Source organism: Vicia villosa, linkage group LG6, assembly GCF_029867415.1.
Source record: "Vicia villosa cultivar HV-30 ecotype Madison, WI linkage group LG6, Vvil1.0, whole genome shotgun sequence".
NCBI classification, from domain to species: domain Eukaryota; kingdom Viridiplantae; phylum Streptophyta; class Magnoliopsida; order Fabales; family Fabaceae; genus Vicia; species Vicia villosa.
In genome coordinates this window covers 145,912,533-145,933,338 of record NC_081185.1, presented here as the reverse complement: position 1 = coordinate 145,933,338, position 20,806 = coordinate 145,912,533, and the positions used below count along the sequence as shown (strand labels likewise).

The following is a 20,806-nucleotide window of genomic DNA, read 5'->3' as shown; positions in this document are numbered from 1 at the left end:
CATAGCGCTGCCATGGCCGATATTCGATAACACTGGTGTTTTTTTTCCCTTTTTTGTAAGCTTGATTTTTATCATTGTTGTAAGTAATTGATTCACAGGCTTATGAAAAGAAGGGTGAAATACATTTATGGCCCCTGAAACTAGTATCTTCAATGGTGTGGTGTGTGTCATTGTATTATGTGAACTATTAGTATCTTCAATGGTGTGGTGTGTGTCATTGTATTATGTGAACTCTTGGTAACCAATCTGTGTCTCTTGCAGAAATTAAAAAATTCAGGGAGATTGGGAATGAATCTTTCTCACCGGATGACTCAACCAAGTTTAGAAGTGTTGTTGAAACAAGTTTTGTTGATCTATGATTCTATGACTCATGCTCATCATGTGACCATTCTGGTAAACAAACTTCACCAAGTTTCATGGAACTTCAGGTACTGAGCCTGACAGAAAAACTAAACATTTTGGAAAGCCAGTTAGAAGAATTGCAGGGTGAGCTTGCCCTTAAGAATTCCAGGATTGCTGAACTTGAGTTAGCCCTTACTTGTGATGAGTTTCCTAAGGATGAATCTAGTTACACCATATGTTTATTAGATGAAAAATTTAAAGAGCTGGAGTCTGAGTTTGAGAGTCTTTTTCAGGAAAAGATCGAAGCCGAGGTCAAATATGTGACCATCAAAAACACGATGCAGAAGTTGAAGGTTGCATCAGCTTTAGTAGAAAAACAAGAAACAATGTACCATATTGTTTTCATACCATTTTTAATCCATAAACAAAACTCATCAACATTCACAAATAGAAACCCACCCATCAACACCAAAACTTTTCCCATAAGAAAAAAAACAAAACCAACTAAGTTCCCACAACAACAAAAAAGAAAAAGAAAAAGAAAAAGTAGAATGTACCTAGCACTGGGAACATGGCCCGAGATCTCAACTTCAAACTCAACAGGAAGCCCAAGAAACCTGTTGAGTCATAATTTTAAAATTAACTAAGAAAATGTTGTCTCACTTCAAAGTTGTAAGCATGAAAGCTTTGCATCTACTACAATAATAGAGAGCTTACATGAATAAGGTTAAGAACTAATATACAAAAAGCCAGAGTGATGAATCTTACGAGTTAAAAATATCCTGCAACGAAAAAGCAGCCATTAATAACCAACATAAGAGCCCATTTAAATTAACTTAATTGAACTTATCCATAGACATACACATTTGTGAGACTTTTTTGGAATGCTTATACAAACCACTTATGACATAATCATAACCTATTTTCAGCTTTGCATCTACTCCAATAGCCACTCCTGTTCAAATCAAATCACATTTTTGTTTATCATTTCTTTTAGGATTCAATGCATTGAAGAGGAAATGTTGTAAATAAATAGTACCTGAGAGTACTGGTTGAACACTGTTTAGCAGTGTAGAGATCGATAACAAAGGCGATAACTCTCCGACCGCTACAGCCACCTCTTTGTTTGAGGTAAATATGTAAGCAAGTCTTTCCCTAAAGAATAAGAAAAACAAAAATAGACAGGTTCCAATGGCCAACGATGTAAGCACTGTCACGACGATTGAGAATTTTGCGGCTTTCGACTTCCTTTGCCAAGCTCGTTTGATACTCAACGCTACACGATGATTAGATACATCACAATGGCCCAGAAGAACTTGAATTTGTTAGGACAATTTAGATAAATTATGCATCATCCAAATCATATGATTAGTGTTTGTGTCAATAAATATACTCAAATAAATCAATCTAAATACTTACTCTTGTGAGAATACTTACTCTTGTGATAAGAAGAACAATTTGCAGCATCATGATGAGTTCCACTTCCAGAAGAACAGTTATAAGAAAAATGAGAAGAATCATTCTGATTTGTACCACATGTTCCTCCAGATTCTCTGCAACCATCACACTGAGAGGACCACCCTACACCTTCATCATACATCACATCAAAACCTTGTTCCGGCGTATGAACTCCACTCTCAGAATCCCAAACAACATCCTTAGAAACTTCAACTTGGAAACTAACACGACAGTTTCGAAATCTTGAGAACTGGTTTTGCATCTAAGTTTCATTATTGACAACATAGAAAACATGTACATTGCTACCATTTTTCTCACATGTAAAAGTGTTTATGTTTTTCATAACTGAACTATTCTGAATAGGACAATCATAGAATATAGTGAGATTTCGAACCGTTGGAAGAAAACTAAAGGGAGTTCCAACCAAAGAAGTGTTTGTGAAATTTGAAGAACAGATATCATTGACAAGATCAGTTCGAATGATTCTCATGGTAGAAACATTCTGGTTAATGTTTAGTACATTGAATTTTTGTGAACCAATTTGAATAGAGGTGTTTTCATTATGCATGCAAGTGAGTTTGAACTCAATTTTGGCACAAATGTTTGGTCGGTTCTTTCCCCAAAAAGGAAATAGTTTATAGCACATTTAAAATCTTATTTTCACAAACTACATCATGAAAATACCAAATAAAAACAAACAAAAGCAACGATACATGTATACATATATACTACCATTGTTAATCTCCGCGAATTTCTTATTAGCTTCTTCATTCCTCGGATTCTTATCAGGATGATACTTCAATGCCAGTTTCCTATACGCTCTCTTAATCTGATCATCCCCCGCACTCTTCGACACTTGCAGTATATCGTAATACCTCTTTCTGCATACGAAAACATCAAACAAACAAATACAGAATCAGAATTTTCCAAAGAAATCGCAAACAGAGAAACGGAAATGAAAAAACCGAAAGCATGGAAATTACGCGGCAAAGGAATTGAGTGCATAACAAAGAGCGCAGAGAAGGAACAGCAATTTCACTCTTCGATGTGCCATTGAAGATTCGGATCTCTCCGAAACTCTACTATACTCGTTCGGATCTCGATGTGAATTAGGGTTTGTGATGAAAAATGAAATGTGTTATATCGCGTTTGGCGTATGAATGTGTTGTGGAATCGCTTCTTCAGTTACGATGAAGCTTCATTTCTACCCGAAACTCCAACAATCGTTTCAGATAGTCCATGAACAACTGATTCTTCATTTCTACACACACAACATTAATATTGTAAACATTGCATTAATTTGTGATAAGTGTAAACAAAAGCGTGAATACAAATGCAAAATTGAACCATACTATTGAACTGAAATTTAGACCCATTAATATTTAATCAATAATTTGTTAATAATATTTAAATTATTTGTTAATATGTCATATATTTATATATTTTGAGTTATAAAATTAAATTAAATAATTTTTGTAATATATAAATTTACACCCGATTTTTAGTTTAAAGGGAGTAATTGAGATTTGATTATAATAATATTTTTAATTTAAACCCGTTTTTAAAAAATAGGGTGTATATTGTCATCTAATAATGCTTGAAATGACACTTTATTTACGAAATTGCCATCACATTTCTCAATTACACCCGTTTTTAATATATTGGGTGTAAATTTTAAAATTATATTAAACTTTTTGCACTAGTGGTGCTTGAGGGATTGTGTACTATTATATTAGTAAAATACCTAGCAATGACAAAGCTTTATAGTCCCTAAAGAGGGGCGACAACCATACGTCACCCTCCACGAGGTATTGCCTCACCCTTAAGTACCTTCCACTTGCCCGATAGTGGGAAACATAGGAAAAACATTTTTTGGTTAGAGAGAAGTCAGGGTCAAGTAGCTGATCCACGTCTCACTAGGAAATATAAATTCAACGAACCACCATTAACTGAGTGAACGGTGATCCTTCCCAAAGAAAGAAACTCTAGGCCCAAAGGGCTATAAATACTTCTCCCCCAATGAAAGAAGAGGGAAGATAACTTACATACTCATATCTAAGAATTACGATGATATACAAAGCCTTTCACCTCACGTGATTAAGTCCTCTAAAAATACCGTAAGACCACCCTAAATAAAAAAAGTGTTTTAGTTAAAAGAATACTCTTGTAAGTCAAAATGTAAGATTTTTATAAATTAAACTTAATTAAACAATCATCTTTAAAAACTACTTTATTATCTTTATAAAAATTATAGATAAATATTTTTAATTTTATGTAACACAAGTTTCATATAAAAATAATGAATAGTACTAACTTGTATCTTTGCGGCACATATTACAAAACTTTCAAATAAAAATTTTGTATTAAAAAAATAATATAATAATTAATTATAAATTTACATTAAATTTTATACACAATTTCAAAGATTTTTTTACTATATTTATTTCTTAACTTGTGCCCTTGAACACAAATTAGCATCAGGCAAGTATTATTTATAATTTAAAATATTGCTAACAAAAATAAATTTAAATGCAATATTTCATCTTAAATTCAAACACTGTACTAGATGTTTTAAAAAGAATTTAAAAAAAAAAAAAAACAAACTAAAAACTCCATTTTAGTTTTAGCACCGGAGACGCAGCTAGTAGCAGAGATACTATGGCAGCATCCGGCAGAGAAAATGAATTGCTATGGAAATCGGAGCCCCAATCCGAATCCTTCGTCTCCGTCACGCTCACACGTTCCATCACTTCTCTTCTCTCTTCTCGCCCTAACAAACTCCACGACTCTATTTCTCGACTCTCATCACACTCTCCTTCTCCAACAACAACCGCTTCTCTCCACGATTCTCTATTCTTCTTCCACTCTTTCGCTACCGACGCCGCCAATCACAACCGTTCACTCGATCAACTCCTTGTTCCAATTATCCACAGCGTATTCAATTTCCTTTCCTTTTTTATTAATTTTAAATGTTTGTTTTGTTTTCGTTTTCGTAATACCGTGTTTGTTTAATTTGTTTTGCAGTCGTTGAAATGTAAGGACTCCAAGCACGGTGGCCAAGCTTTGATTCTCCTCAACTGGCTTTTTCAGGATGAGCTTATTTTCGTGCCTGTTGCTGAAGCTCTTGCTAGTATCATCACTAGAAACCATGATCGTTACTTGTTGTTTGGTTGGTGTCTCCTTCTTAGGAGCCTTGTGGATTATGAAAGTTCTGTTCATCAATCTATGCTCGGTGGTGAGTTTGCAGTTTTCACTATTAAACTAAACTGTTCATCATGTATTATTAAGTTGTTTGCTAGTTTGCTTGGTCTTTTTGATGTAATTTTATGGTGTTTGGCAGGAATAAGGGATAGGTATGTTGATTTATTGAAGATACTCTCAACTTGTCTTCCTGATTTGGCGGGAATTGTGAGTAAAGAAAGGTATTCTCCTTACTGATTAATCTCTTTTGCCTTGTAAATGATGGAAGTTAATGTTGTTTAGTGTTTGATTTTGCTTGTATATGAAATGACTGTAGCCGGAGAGAATGTTGTGTGTGTGTGTCTCTGTATTTAGTTACCTTCAATTTGGGCTAGTCAATATTTTTTGCTTATCTTCATAAATGTACGTGTCTCTGTATTTAGTTACCTTCAATTTGGGCTAGTCAATATTTTTGCTTATCTTCATAATCATAAATCTGATGCCCAGAACGATCATCAACATTGTACCCTTTACTACCGTTATAACTATTTTAGTAAAGCGATGGCCAAAACTCTTGCATGTTTAACTACCTACATTCTTGTATTTTAGATAGTGTTTACACTATGCAGTCAGAAGATTGACTAATTATTGTTCTGATGTAATGACAATCTCAATTGTATATAGCTGTACATCTTCATAAATCTGCTGTTTCATGTTTGTTCTTTGTTGCGGTAACATGTTATCCATTTAAGTTTTTGATATCGTCAAATCTATATCTTGCTCTTGCCCCTTTTATGGGTTAGAGTAAGATATAGATTTTGACAATATCTTCATCAATTTTTGTTTTCTGATCTCTCGCACTTCAGCATATTGCAGGATGGTTTTGAGTTGCCATCTCGCCTTGGAGTATCCGCCGCAGACTGCTTTTTGGCCATTTCGGGGGCATTGACAAAAGAGGCCAAGCTTAAAGATAAGAAGTCAAAATTTAATAAAAAAGCAAAAGATCAGGGAATCACTGTTGTACAATGTCTTACCATTGACAAGAAGGTGAAATCAGATTCGAAATCTTTGTTGATGTCAAAGTTTGAAAGGGAGTACACTCTTTGGCATCATATAGATGACCTTATTTGTTTGGTGCAAAGACTCCATGCTGTAAGTTATACTCTTAGTTTTTGTCTAAATCATTATGTTTTAGACAAGATGTCATACACATATATTCATGTTATGAAATTATGGTATCCAATCATGAGAATTTTATCAAATAAGTGAACAATAGAAAGTGATGGCATTATATAAGTACATAGTCCACGAGCAAGACTTTTAGAAGGTCAGTGGCTCAAATGTGGAGCTTTTCCTGTCAAATTGGTTTTGGTGCAAACACCTGTTCTTATTTTATGTTCATGATTTATGTTTAGCCCTGTTATTCCCCAGACAGATCTGCATACTGAATAAATGGACTAAAAAGAGAAGCTATTGAGTCCTTTTTCCACATTCTTCCTCAGAGTAGCTACCGATATTAAACTACCTTGGTTTTTGTGTTGGGCTCTTATATGTTTCCACAAAACACTATATTTAGTATTGAAATTGAATTTTAAATACCATAGGTTCCAGAACAGGGTTCAATTGTTTTAGTACAAATTTATAACGTGCATGTACACTTAAAATTAGAATGTAAATAACCTAGTCAAAGCAGTAATTCTGTTAAAATTTGCACCAAACTTATTCAATTGTTATACCTTTCACAACAGTGGAGCAAAAAGAGTCGTTTTTTACATGCCAAAGGCTTGGAGCAAGTTCTTAAATGGCTGGAGGAGATTAAGGATCACTACGGGTCCTTTCAACCAGAGGCAGGTTCTGGAATCATTGCATTTTTAATGGCTCCTTAATATTTAATTCATTCTCATAGAACTTTGAACCATATTTTTTTTGTCTGCTACATTAAGACAGATTCTAATGCTTTCAAGACTGGGGATTTACTATTCTCTTCTTGCTGGAAACATTATTACTTGCTATTACACTTGGAAGATCGGAAATTTTCTCAGTGTCACAAGGAACTATTGGACCAATATCTTTCTGGAATTCAGGTTTGATGTAGTAGAAATTAACTGCGATGCTCTTTTGTAATAATTTTGGCAATCACCTTGTGTCCCAATATGTCAGATAACATTGTGTTTCTGTTTGATATTTTCCAAGGGAGATAAATTATCTTGTTTGCAAAGAAAATGAAGGCTGATTGTATTCCCTTCCCTCATAAGTGTTAACCACTGTACTATTTGCATGTGTAAATTAGTGACACATAAAGTGCTTCTGTTTCCGTTATGATTAACTGTTAATAGTTAGTTCGAGGTTAGAAGTTATTCAACTCGTTCCATTATTGTTTTCAGAATACAGCTTAGCTAAACTGATTTTGTAACTTGCTTAGGAGCCAATCAATGTAAATCTTCAGATACCATATCAATAACATTGAAAAATCAGATTCAGTTTCTTTTCTTCTCAAATTCCTCTCTCAAATTCTACTAATAAACTCACGGTTTCATATAATTAGGACTTGTAGTCTAATATTAATTTTAAAAAAAGGCCAGTGCTTAATCTTACGCATCACAACTTATCAGTTATTAAGTCATCATGCACACGCAAATATTATTCAAATATCTATTCTCTATATTTGGCTCTCCCTTCTTAAATCTGTATAATTTAAATATGATATTTAAGCCGGAGTATCCACCTTGAGCATAGTTTCTTTGTTTCGTTGAGTTTTATATTTAAACCGGAGCATAGTCTTAGATGTGATTTGGCCCCCATCTCTAGAGTCTAATCCCATGTACAATCTAGTCTCCATCATTAGACCCAGGTGCAATCTGGCCTCATCTCCAGCCTGATATGTAGTTTGGTATCTTCTCCAGTCCCAAATACATTATGGCCTAACAATCTAGTTGTGCGATTGCGATCACAAGCAAAGCTGCAATCCATTTGAGGGTGTAGGACTAACAATCTATCGGATGTTTAAGATTGATGGGTTTGGCAAGTATTTTGGCGGGATCAATGATATAAGTGATTTGAACTTCTAGTTTAGGCGTTCCGTATTTGACCACCTAACTTTGGTGTTTATATCTTTGCATTTATAAAAAACTTGGTGCTTTGTATGCTCCTAGTTGGAGTTGTTAAGTTGTATTACTTGTCAATATTCCAACTTAAGCTGTTAATTTGTGATCCATCAGTTCTGTATGACTTTATTATAGATTTTGAGTTCAAGTTAATTAAGTAATTTTAGTGATTTTAATGTTCTTATTCCTATTTATGCTATTCTATATGCATATATATGACTTTATATTCACAGAACAGATATGATTTGTGGTATAACCCTATGATTTACAATCTTAACTTCCCCCTCTCATTCCTAAGTAAATTATCGATTTTGACTACCATAGCCTCATCTACTTTCAATGAATTTAATATATGCTATAATGCCACGTTAATTCAATTCTTCATGGCTTTATATGATTATGTATGATGGAATTGTTTTGTTGCTCACATCCATGAAAAATACAGTACTATATGGATAATCACGCCAGTGGATCTGCCGACAACAAGGATGGTGGGTTGGAGACTACAAAGTTTTTCTTGAATTGTTTATGCTTACTACTGGGGCGTCTAGACAGCAAAAGATTTGAAAGCACAATGTCAGAAATTGGGATGAAAATCTCACGCATTCTAGTACCACAGGTACCTCTACCTAAGATCTTGAGGAAATAAATTGAAGATATATTTGTAAACAATGCCTTTCACAACCATTTAGTCCTTCTAATGAATATTATTATATATTCTCCTTAAATATATTGCATACACTTTCTGTTAATATATGTATCTGATTTAAATTATACCATGCTAAATGAGATGATTTGAATTGCTTGAGAGAAATTACCCTCAGCCTTGTTACTTATAGCCAGGTGATTACAATCAATTCTACAACTAAATCCCTTGATTATAGGGATAAAACCAACAAACCTAATCTTAGAGATATTTACTTAACAAACTATAATTTAAATCTAATACATATCTAAACACTTTCCTATGCATTTTGCTATAGCTGAAAATTAGTTGTTGACATTTTTTATTTTTGACCTAAGAGATGGTGTTGGCAATGCCTTAAGTGCAGTAATAATGCCTTTGGCATTTCAAAGAAGGGTCAACATTTTAATTTTGGGTGGTTCTCTTGTCAAAGTGACGGTTGACCTTAATCTCAGATTTACTTTTCCCTCTTGTCTGCAGCTTAATTGCACTGATGAAGATGTGATAGTAGGGGTTGTTTCAATATTCAAGGTTATCATTTTGAAGCCAAATCACTCACAAGAAGAGGCACTTGTCAATAGTAGGCAGGCGAATACTGTAATTCCGTTTCTGCTTCACCTTCTAGATGAGCAGGATGGTACATCTCGAGCTGTGGTTATGCTGATAGCAGAATACTGCTCAATGTAATCAATCTTTTCTTTCTCATGTGATACTGAGTAGGAATACTTTTTAGGTTTAATTGCTCTATAACTCTCTGAACTGTTTGAATATTTTTAAAAAGATCCTTGAACTTAAAAATATATTCTTGGAAGTACTCCCTCCGTCTCATAATAAATGTCTTATTTGAGTTTTGCGCGGTTTTTAAGAAAATGATTAGATGTGTTGGTTTTAATGAAAAAATTAGTATCATTTAGTAAAGTACCCTTATTTATTATAGGTAGTGGAGTAGTTGAAAAACGTGAAAGTTAATATATAGGGGTATAGTAGTGGAAAAAAATAATAAATGTTGCATTGGTATTTTAAAGAGACATTTATTTTGAGACATAGAAAAAGTGCAAATGAGACACTTATTATGAGACGGAGGGAGTAATTTGTAATTAGATCTTTACACTTTCAAATTATTTGTATCAGGTCCCTGTACTTAGGGACCAAAATACAAATTATTTAAAAGTTTTGGTACCTAACTTAAATTATTTAAATGTTTAGGAGAGACCTACTTGTAAATTATTTAAAAGTTCAGGGACTCAATTAAGAAAACGGTTCAGGGATCTAATTAAATATTTTTGACAAAGTCAGGGGCTCCATTGCAAATTCTTTTAGTTAAGAGACCCAATTAAAAATTCCCAAATACTTAGGGACCTTCAAAATAGTTAAATCTACTTTTCAAGTCCGAAATCTTTCCTTTTTCTAATTTAGAGCTTTCTTATGATGATCCCCCAGAAGCAAAGATGATATGTGCCTCATGGAAGTTCTGAAACGCCTTGGTTCTGAAAACATTTCACAAAGAAGAAATGCCATGGATGTTATAGCAGAGATCTTGCATATATCATCAGAGTCAAAAAATTCATTGCCTTATTCTGCTTGGTATGGCTGCTCATATAATTATACCGTATTTTTTTAGTTGTTTGTATATTTGATTATTCATATGTCCATTTTAGGCAAAAAACTGCCGACACATTGCTTGAGCGGCTTGGAGATGAAGATATTAGGATTCGTGAGCAGGCATCTAAGTTGCTTCCAATGATAGGTTAGCATTAACACACGGAGTATAAGGAGTATATTTTTTATATTTCATATATAATATTGATTTAAAACTATTATTGGGCTTTCTAGGTGTATTTTTTAATATTTTTAATTTATTATTGGGATTTCTGGTATTGACTGAAGCTTTAAGGATGGTTGACATGGTTATGGAACTTCTTTTGTCCAAATGGTTAAAGTGCCTAACTTGATTCACTCCATCTTTTTTCTCTAAATTAAATTTCAAGTAGAAGGTATTAGTGGCCGCCACTGCACACGTGCTTCATTCATGCCTCAAGTCTAAAGGGCTTTCACGTTGAGCAGTGTGGTTGAGATGTAATCAAACTCATTTTCTGAGTTTGCACTTGATAGGCTTGTTTGATTTCAGAAAATGTTTTATGTTTTAATTTTGTCTTCATGTTTAATTACAAAACTACCACTTTGTTTGCTGTTTTCAAAATATTTTAAAGGAAACAGTGAAAACTACTTTATCTCTTTTCACTATTTGCCTTACAAATCTTTGGCAATAAGAAACCAAGTGAAATGTACAATGTGGCATACTGACATTTTTGTAATTAAAGCTGAAAACTGAAAATGGAAATTTTTTTCTTAAACCAAACAGGCCTTTTAATTTTCAGGTTCATTGCTTCTTTGCGTTATTCTCCTTTCACTTCTGTCCTCTCTTACTTTATTTCCTTGTTTAAATACTTCATTATTTGCCATTCCTTGTTTTGATCCTTCTTTGTACCATTTCTTTTACTTCCCATTTTTTTTACTTCGACTTCTATCTCATTGTTTTTATGAAAATATGTTAACTGATATATATGAATGATTGTGACACTCATTGTTTATCCCCTAAAGATTTGGTGCTCATTACTCAAACTTATGTTCTTTTGTAGTTTTATTACTATTTGTATGGTGGTATATTCTCATAGCTGCTTCACTTAATCTTGTAGACCCTTCATTGTATTTGCCTGCATTGGTGCGCCTCATATACTCCTCGGATGAGAATCAATCATCTGCCAGCAATGCTATCATTGGGGTGCTCAAGGGACATAGCCAAAATATTGAAATCATATTCTTACTTGTTGACAGTCTTAAGTATGTTTTCTTTTCTTCACTGCTCTTTCTAATGTGCGTTTAAAGTTGTCGAGCAGAACTTATAAAAGCATAAAGCTGTAAACTTCTGTTTCTACAGCTAGAGTTCAAAAACTATGAATGCATTGACTTGTAAAGATACCACAGCTTGACTAAAAGTTTGTCTCCTTACTTGCAGCAACATCAGCCAGAGCCTAGATCTTCCTCAGTCAGCTGGAGATAAAGGTAGCGTACAAGGTTGTCAAACACGAAATTCTAGGTAAAACCATTTTGCGTAGGTAAACTTGGATCATAAACTCGACTCGTAGACTATTAAGACTTAACCCAATATTAAAAACTGGCATATATACTTATATAATACTAATAAGACAACAAAAATTTAATATTTTAACACCATAATAAAAAGTAGCATACCAACAAAATAAAGCAAAGTACTAAGTTAAGGAGATGATGTTGACAATCCTTTACTTAATTAAAGCAAAGCACAAAATCTTTGTCATCTTCATCAAACTTTCCCCCTGATGATAAAGGATCTTCAACTTTAGCATCAAAGACCAAATTATCAAAATTATCAAAATGCAAGAGATTGTATGTATTTCTTTAGCTAGGGAAGTATGTTAAACTCGTGATCTTTAGAATAACTAACTTGACAGTTGTCTGTCTGGATTGGTTAGAACCTGCTATAGCAGGTCATTTCCCAGCTTGTACTCTACAGTGTTACAGGTCTAAATAAAAGGTTGCTCCACTCTTGTGAGTCTACTATCCGAGTTTACCTCTAACCTCTTAAATTAGAAACGAGTTTACCTCTTAAAATTGAAATGAGTTTACCTAGAATCTCAAGTTTGACAGCCTTGAAGTATAACAGGTTACCTCTATTCCATGTTGGTTAAAAACATGATCCATTATGTTCTTATGCTTTTTTCTTTGGTGACAGAGTCAAAGTTGGATACTGCCCGAGTACTAAAGCTGGTTCCAGAATGGTCTAAAAGTGTAAGATTGGTTATGTAGTTATAAATATGGCTATGAAGTATTCATGATTTTTTCCCCCTCACAATAGAGTTTGAACAAGAAATATGCAAATAGGTGATTGTTATACAGAAAAATAAAAAACAGTTTGTTTGGCTGAGAATTTCTAGACATCTAAGATATCATAGGTGTTGTGAATGCAAATAGATTATTTTGACATTTTAGGACTTCTAAAGTAATGTGTTAGCGGAGTCCTTGAATATTGTCAAGAACCATAAAATCTTAAAAGCTTGTGTTATTTCGTGTACACATAAGAATATTTCTTTTTCTTTAATTCGCACACTTACATGAAAGTATGTTGCACTGCTGCTTGCATGGACAATGACGTAACACTAGCCCACCTAACCAGGTTAAAGTTTAATTTAATTATGAAGAGTTGGGATGGCTACAGCAAACATAACTCTTTGTTAGAAGTTGCTCTGATTCATTTTAATAATCAAGTTGGTATAGTCCCTAAATGCTTTCTTCTGCATCTAACAAAACTGAATACTTGAAGAGTTAAGGTTTGACACTCATTTTCATATGAAATTGTTCTCTACCTTTTGATGTATCTACTTCCCCATCAACAGGCACAAATATCATCACCATGTACATTTGCATTTTGTCTTTGTTCTGTTGGCTCTATACAATGCAATGATGTAACTGTGAAGTGTGAACGACTGCTGCACACATGGATGCTTTTTCTGACTTGCTCTTTACATATTTTCTGAAATGTTCATAAATTGTTCCAATCAATGTTCTTAGATACATGTGATTTAGATTACGAAGAATATTCTGTTTTGTTAATTCTGATGCGTAACAGGTTCAGGACTGGAACAACTTAATTGGACCACTGATTGACAAGATGTTTGCAGATCCATCAAATGCAGCTATTGTCAAGTTATTCAGTTATATAAGTGAAGACCTTGCAAATGTTGTTGATCTTGTATTGCATCATGTTCTGTTGCATGTTAGAGAACTAAAGGGGTGAGTCTGTGTTACCTTTTTAAAGTAGTTACACTGCTTATTTCTTCAAACAACTCTTTTAATTATCAGAGATGTTCCTATAAACCTTTTAAATAAACAGTTTCGCTGTAGTATAATCCCTTAACCTCTATAGTTGTGTACTGGAGAGCTTTAACTGTAACACCAAAGAGCTGTATCTGTTTATATTAAATATAGGATACGTCAGACAGATCATAAGACAGTTAGATTTGTACTCGTAAAGCCTACCCTGAGATAGAAACCTGTTGCGTACACCATTTGAGTTCGAAGAAATAAAATTTGCTTTATTAAAAAACCTGTTGTATGCATCTGTTCCATGATCCAAGCACTTTGGAAACCCTCCCTTAAAAGATAGTTATTAAGGGGGAAGAACCAGGTCACTTAAATATTTCACCTAGTATTCCATAATACACAAGTCCCTATCATAGCACTGCCCCTGAGGATCGGTGTCCCGGCGGACGCACAATTTGACACTTCACTCAGCTTTTCTGGTCAGCCCCTCCTTAGGCAACCCTTTTCCAAGCCACCATCTAGAAACTATGATACCGTTTGATAAGTCTCCAAGCACTTGGAGAACCCTCTCTTAAAAAGTATTTATTAAGGGGAAGAACCAAGTCACTTAAGTACTCTGCTGAGCATCACATACTACTTGATGCAGGACTTGTGCACCCAATAATACCCAATTCCCTAACTATGATGCAAAAGAAATGCCTGGGAGTAATATTATAAATATATAATGATTGATCATGCTGCTCTTTATGGAGACAATGGGTGTGAAGCTTACATATTTGTTTTATGTTGCTTGGTCTTATAAAACATTAAACCTTAAGCTCTATAAAAAATGTGTCTGGTCTTGGCTAAGTTTTGGATGCTTGAAAAGAGAAGTAGCAAAATATTACCTGATTATATGGTAATTGTCGTTTTAGCTAAGCTGTCTTTGCCTGTCTTCTGTTAATTTGGATTTATTGGTAATTCTGTATGTCATCTAAGTGGTTTGTCGTTTGGTACATTCTCAATTCTGTAGCAGGATTGATGAAAGTTTCTTATCGAAATGGGAGTGTAGAACCTACACCAGTGGCGAGTATGATGAAATGCAGCGAACTCTATTTGATCATCTTTGCCCGCTGCTCATTGTTAAGATGCTTCCCATGAAAACTTTTGATGATCTCAGTTCATCTGTTATGTATGGACGTTTCAGTCAAAATAAAATGCTTGGTAAGTATTCATGCTTTCATATCTACCTTTTGATGTGTGAGTTAAACTATCATGGAAGCAAGGTGTTATTTCCGGTCCTACAAAATTATAAATTTAGAATTAGTAGTTGAAATTTACCTGCTGAGATTGTGACTTAAATTTTAGTTATTTTTTTATCATTCCAAAATTTGGATGGAAAACTTGCCAACTTTCTTATTCTTTTATATAATCAAATGTTGTAATAATTGTCTTGCATTCTGAAATCTGAAACATTGAGTCACGTTTGATGTTCCACTAATTTGTATAGATATGCATATGCCCTCTTGTGCACCTAGACTTGATAACCTTGTAGTTGTAAGAAAGAGATTGAATACTCGATTTGGTCATTGAAATTGTCAGACTGTATTAACCCTGTTCCAAGTTACAAAAGGTTAATAAGATCTGTCCCTCCGTTGGTATTTGCAGGGGTGGACTATAATGACTTTAATTATGAAATGTTGGGGATGCATTTGAAACTAAGTGAATAATGTCTGATTGCCTAAGTGGGTCCCACATGTACACATCACTACTTTATATTTGTTTTTAATGTTAGTACTGAATAAGCATTCAGTCACTCCAATCCAACATCTCAAAAATTAAGTAGGCCCCACCAATAATTTGTATTATTATTATTATTATTAAATTGAAAAATAAATCAATATAACTAACATACTTTTTGTGACATTTTCTTTCACTTTTTAATGGTGGGCCCACATGTAAGGATGAGAGTGGCTATACAAGGGTTGGTTTCTACTGGTTTCTATTAGGCTCTCTTTATTTTCATCCTCCAATGGGGGTGCCTAACATGTTTGGTACCTATTAGGTAAAGCATCTCCCATTGGAGATGATGCGGGGCTATGTACAATGGAGGTGTTGAATAATTTTTTCAATAGTTGAATGCTTGCAATGAGGTGTTGAATTGAGTGTTGAAAGTGAGGTGGATTAATTGGTGTTGAAAACATTCAACATGTTGAATGAGGAGGGAGTGGGACCACATAAAATATTTTGCAAATTCTTATTGGTTTTTGTGAATATTTAGATTTTTAGTGTGTTGTGAATGGTGGTGGAGTAGGGTGTTGAATTTTATTAAACAAAACCAATGTAGTGAGTAAAAATTGAACATGTGTTGAATTATTAGGTGGAAGAAAGAGAAGATGATGTGGAATATAAAAAGTGAAAAAGGAGGGTGTTGAATTTATAAACCATTGTTCACAATGGTTTTATTATTCAACACTCTTCTTTTTCATTTTTTATACTACACATCATCTTCTCTTTCTTCCACCTAATAATTCAGCACACATTCAATTTATACTCACTACAATGATTTTGTTTAATAAAATTCAACATCCTATTCCACCACCATTCACAACACACTAAAAAATTTAAACATTCAAAACAACCAATAAAATTTTACAAAGTATTTTGTGGACCCCACTCTTTCCACATTCAACATGTTGAAAACTTTCAACACCAATTAATACACCTCACTTTAAACACCCTATTCAACACCCTCATTGTAAGGATTCAACTATTGAATTTGTTTTTCAACACCCCCATTGTACATAGTCATAGTCTAAGGTGCTTGAAACTATGATAGTAATTGAGACTTTTTGAGTAGGTAATAAAAGGTTGACCTAGAAATCTTGATGCAAAATATCCGGTTGTGAGGCACAAATCCAAATCCGTTTTATATAATCCGGATATAATTAAATGGTTATCAACCGGTTAAATTATTTTTGGATTCGGTTATAATCCGGTTATTATCCAAAATCCAATATTAATCCAAATATTTTAATTTCATAATAAATTTTTTAATTTTCAACATAAAAAATATTTTTAAAACTGGATTTTTTTTTTTTAAAACTGGTTATATAATCATAACCAAATTTATAATCGGTTTTTTGACCAGTTTTGATAGAAATGTGATTATGGTTATAAATCCAAACCATTTAAATGGTTTAAAAATGGTTATGGTTTGGTTTCTAAAAATAACCAACCATGCACACCCCTAGTTCTACGAATTCATCACTTTGGATTTCACTCTTAACAGTCTACTCCAGGTTCTCTAGTACTGTGCTTAAACTACTGTAATTGTGTGTACATTCTGCCTGTAGGTTTTTTTTTTTCTTTCAATACATCATAATCTCTCTTTGCATGGTTGGTTTAGGCAGCAGGAGCCCAGAGCTTGATCATGAGTGTATTGCTTCTTTCCTTCTTAGCAGGTTGGTATTTGAACAATGATTATAGCCTTTATCTTCTTCCATCATTATAAACGACTGGTGCATGACGTGCTAATAATTTGTTTCAGGGCACTTTGTGAGTTTGAATTTGAAGACGTTCGGAAACTTTCTGCTGAGTTGTGTGGACGCATTCATCCACAAGTAATGAATAACTTTATTTAAGTCTGAATGTTTTAAAATGTCATATTTATTTTATCCCTAAAGCTTAGAAGAGCCTTTGTTTTATTTACATTTTAGTCTGAGAATTTTTTACAATGTACAACATGATTGAAAACTTGGCAAGCAGTTCATCATGCATCCCAGATAAACTTTTGCTTTGACGAAGTTCTCATTTCTGTCAGTTTAGATAATTGGTTGTGACGATTTTTACAGCTTTAAATGTACAATTCCTTAGATTGCATTTGGTTCTCTTTTTGGCAGATATCTATCTGGATCAAATCCTGTTTTGGCACTGCAAGAAACCTTTATCATTTGATTTGCAGTTTTTAGAGATTACTTTAACCTTCCCATGCTGCTGATTGTTTAGGTCTTATTCCCAGTTATTTGCTCCAAATTAGAGCTGTCGGTTGATTCTAAAAATGTACTGAAGATAAAGACCTGTTTATTTTCAATCTGCACATCCCTGATGGTAATTGTTTTCTTCCATCAATATTTAGTATGTCATGTTCAGCTTTATAAATGTCTGTCTGTTTCAGTATCTAGCATTATCCTTTTTCAAACTAGTATGCAGTGAAGTAGCTTTTTTGGATATATAGGTTAGAGGCTGGGAGTCACTTTCTCATCCTTTGATGCATGCAATTAAAAGGATGGTTGAAACAGTGCTGTTATGGCCTTGTCTGAATGCTGATTCAGGTCTGTAGCTATTTAGTTTCTTAAATCCTTTCAAATTTATATGAACTAAAACTAATTTTGAAAAGCACACATTTTTTTTTTCAGTTTCTAAAGTACAACATGGATGCATTGATTGTCTAGCACTGATGATATGTGTTGAACTACAAGCTGAGGAATCTATCACAGACTCCACGTCAGATAGAGTTAGGGTTATTGGAAAGAAAGGTATCATTGAGTTGTATATGAGGATTTTAAGTATATAATTGTAGTTGAATGTGGCGTATTCGTAAACCTTTTGAGTCTGCAGCTGCAGGAGATTCCATTGTCACCTATGTGATGAATCAGTTCTTTAACGATAAGAAGGAACAGACTTCAAATCCCGAGTTTGGTGAGGAAAACTGTGAATCTGTGGCTGCAGTTCCTCTCTCTTTTCGCTTGTGCATGGGTAATGTTCTCATCAGTACTTGCCAGAAGCTTTCAGAACCTTGCAAAAAGCATTTTGCAGCCCAAGTTCTTCCTTTTCTCATCGATTCTCTTAAGGTACCACTGTAAATTTAATTCTTGATTACCTGAAAGTATGATTTTGTTAGAGTTAACAGTTCTCGAAATTCTACCATCACTATTGTTGGGTTATTATGACACTGGTACTTTGTCAACAGTTTGAATTAAAGTCGGAGATTAGAGCAGCATGCATCCAGGTCCTATTTTCAGCTGTCTATCATCTACGATCTGCAGTTCTTCCTTACGCATATGACCTTCTCAAAATCTCACTAAAAGCTCTGAGAAAGGAGTCAGGGAAGGTAAATTACTCTTTTCTACAGTAATACCATAAAAGTAATTTTATTGAGATAAACAATTTTAGTAGATTCTTCCGTATGTCCGGTACAAATGTATTTAGTGTATTATTAAATGTTCAACAGGAGAGGATGGCTGGTGCAAAGCTTATAGCTTCTCTTATGGCCAGCGAAGATGTGATTTTGGAAACCATATCAGTTGGATTATTAGAAGCTAGGTCTGTACTGTCAACTGTATCTTCGTCGGATCATTCACATGAGTTGCGACAGCTATGTCAGAAGTTGCTAGCATGCATATCTTCTCCTTGAGTTCCGACAACTTTTTTTATTTTATTTTGTAGTTGTATCACTCTGTATTTATTTGTTAGTTGTACATAATTCACTTTTCTATATGCAGGCTGATAAAATAGTTGAGATTATTGCCTTATAGAGTGGATTAAAACTAAGGTTATGTGGATAGATAAATGGATTTGTTAGAAGGAATGAAAATATTTAGATTTTTTAGTCACACTTCAAAAATAACCTTAAAAGAAACTGTCATTATTCATATAAATTTATCAAAAACCTTTTTTCTTTAATCTTTTGTAATAAATTTTCACCTGATCTTTCTTACAAACATTTATAGATATGTGATCAATTTCATTGAAAAATTAAAGATTAAATTTCATTAATACTATATTGCACAAGTTAAAGAATTTTTATGTTTTAAAATATGATATTTTCGTAATTATTTCTATGTCGATCAAGTTGGAATTCAATTTATGTTAAAATTTCTAATCAACAAAAGGAAGTAGAAAATTAACTAATCATAAATTTAGTGAAGCTGTAAATTAATAAAATGAATTGTTTTAAATTGAAAATTAATTAACATGATTTTGAACTCTTGATTATACATAAGTTCAACATAAAATCAAAAAGAACTTTTTATGAATAAAGAATATGGATGTGACTGGAGAAAATCAAATATTTAACAACTCTATGATCTTACCTTATTTGGTACAACCTTTTTTATTTCCTATCGTGATCTGGTTATCGTATTATTGATTGAAGTGTTTGTTACTATAATGAATAGTTTCTTTCTTTAAGGCTCTTTTTGGACATATTAAAAAATATATAAAGTTTCTTTTTTGTTGCTTTTTTTATAAAAAAAAACCTAAGACCCAATTATTACTATTTAAAGATGTATTTTTTTTATAAAGTCAATCCTAAACTTGTACAAGAGGTATACAGTATATACCTATTTTTAATTTAATCCATGTTAAAAACGAGTTAATGAATTATAGTTAAATTAACTAACTTTTAATTATAAACTAAATTAATTATTTATTCAACTAAATAAACCACATCTTTATAGATTATTGTGTTGTTTTATTTTGTTGGAGTATAAGAAAAATCCTCTAAACTTTTATTAATATAAGTGAAACAACAAAAGTAAAAGGTGTATATATTACAAAGAGATGGATGGAGTGTATTTTTCCCTTGCATGTGACAAACACATTGCCCGGTCTCCCCTCCTCCACGAGACAAGGATTGAGAAAACAAAGTATCCATCACTATCATATCATAAATCCATTCTTAATCCAATCCTAACTTCTTAACCATAACCTTTCTTTGTTTCTCTCTTGTCACAAAAACCAAATCATAATAATGCTTCAACTTGTATTTGCTGTGGCTTTTTCTGCTGTTCCTCTCACCTTATACATTCCACCAATACGTAGCTTCAATCTCTTTGTCCATACCATCCAACTCTTCCTAAGAGACTCTTCTCTCTTCTCCGATCGCACTTTTCCTCGCATTCGACTCGCGCTATCTCGCATCTTCAATTCAATTCTTCACATATCATGGTAGCTAATTAATCATTCTAGTACATCTATGTAGATCCTCTTCTTTTTTCTTTTTTCTTTTTTTCTTTTTTAGGATTGAATTCTTAAAAAAAAAATGAAACTTTTAAGGTTATGTTATGTTACTATTGCCATGATGTATATGGTTATTGTTGATCCATGAATAAGAATCCTTAACTTGTTGTTTTTTGACTTTGTTAATATTGTCTTTCAAAAATGTAACTATGTTTTTCTTTTTGTTGCAAATGAA

General features: G+C 33.3%; 2 protein-coding genes across 5 annotated transcripts; one reads left to right on the top strand and one right to left on the bottom strand.

Moving 5' to 3' along the window:
* Positions 1–1,057: 1,057 nt before the first annotated feature.
* Positions 1,058–3,051, bottom strand: LOC131610366 (uncharacterized). Of its 2 annotated transcripts, XM_058882292.1 has the most exons (6): positions 2,784–3,051; positions 2,533–2,681; positions 1,780–1,909; positions 1,382–1,618; positions 1,205–1,297; positions 1,058–1,124 (listed from the first exon to the last, which is right to left on the bottom strand). In XM_058882292.1, coding segments are annotated over exons 2-6 (501 nt in total). In that variant the 5' UTR covers positions 2,572–2,681; positions 2,784–3,051; the 3' UTR covers positions 1,058–1,122. The 2 variants fall into 2 exon arrangements, with proteins under 2 accessions (XP_058738275.1, XP_058738274.1); XM_058882291.1 differs by lacking the exons at positions 2,533–2,681; positions 2,784–3,051 and having other exon boundaries at positions 1,780–2,378.
* A 1,345-nt stretch (positions 3,052–4,396) lies between these two features.
* On the top strand, positions 4,397–19,134 carry LOC131610364 (uncharacterized). 3 transcript variants are annotated; one of them, XM_058882288.1, is made up of 23 exons: positions 4,397–4,734; positions 4,825–5,035; positions 5,141–5,222; positions 5,847–6,132; positions 6,729–6,831; positions 6,928–7,064; positions 8,530–8,703; positions 9,250–9,452; positions 10,210–10,353; positions 10,428–10,516; positions 11,466–11,610; positions 11,786–11,832; positions 12,542–12,597; positions 13,436–13,599; positions 14,642–14,832; positions 17,018–17,072; positions 17,159–17,231; positions 17,617–17,718; positions 17,846–17,942; positions 18,027–18,146; positions 18,229–18,461; positions 18,581–18,721; positions 18,842–19,134. In XM_058882288.1, the coding sequence occupies exons 1-23, from the start codon at positions 4,459–4,461 to the stop codon at positions 19,022–19,024; spliced, it is 3,312 nt and encodes a 1,103-aa protein (XP_058738271.1). In that variant the 5' UTR covers positions 4,397–4,458; the 3' UTR covers positions 19,025–19,134. The 3 variants fall into 3 exon arrangements, with proteins under 3 accessions (XP_058738271.1, XP_058738272.1, XP_058738273.1); XM_058882289.1 differs by having other exon boundaries at positions 4,398–4,734; positions 14,645–14,832; XM_058882290.1 differs by lacking the exon at positions 4,397–4,734 and having other exon boundaries at positions 4,980–5,035; positions 5,857–6,132.
* The last annotated feature ends 1,672 nt before the right edge of the window (positions 19,135–20,806 follow it).

Bases quoted from the DNA above. Each gene is read 5' to 3' on its own strand.
- LOC131610364 (XM_058882288.1), top strand. From the start codon at position 4,459: ATGGCAGCATCCGGCAGAGAAAATGAATTGCTATGGAAATCGGAGCCC. The intron at 12,598-13,435 runs GTAAGATTGGTT...GATGCGTAACAG, and splicing joins TTCCAGAATGGTCTAAAAGT to GTTCAGGACTGGAACAACTT. The intron at 17,943-18,026 runs GTCTGTAGCTAT...TTTTTTTTTCAG, and splicing joins TTGTCTGAATGCTGATTCAG to TTTCTAAAGTACAACATGGA.
- LOC131610366 (XM_058882291.1), bottom strand. From the start codon at position 2,062: ATGCAAAACCAGTTCTCAAGATTTCGAAACTGTCGTGTTAGTTTCCAA. The intron at 1,619-1,779 runs GTAAGTATTCTC...ATCATCGTGTAG, and splicing joins TTGTTCTTCTTATCACAAGA to CGTTGAGTATCAAACGAGCT. The intron at 1,298-1,381 runs GTACTATTTATT...TGATTTGAACAG, and splicing joins TGTTCAACCAGTACTCTCAG to GAGTGGCTATTGGAGTAGAT.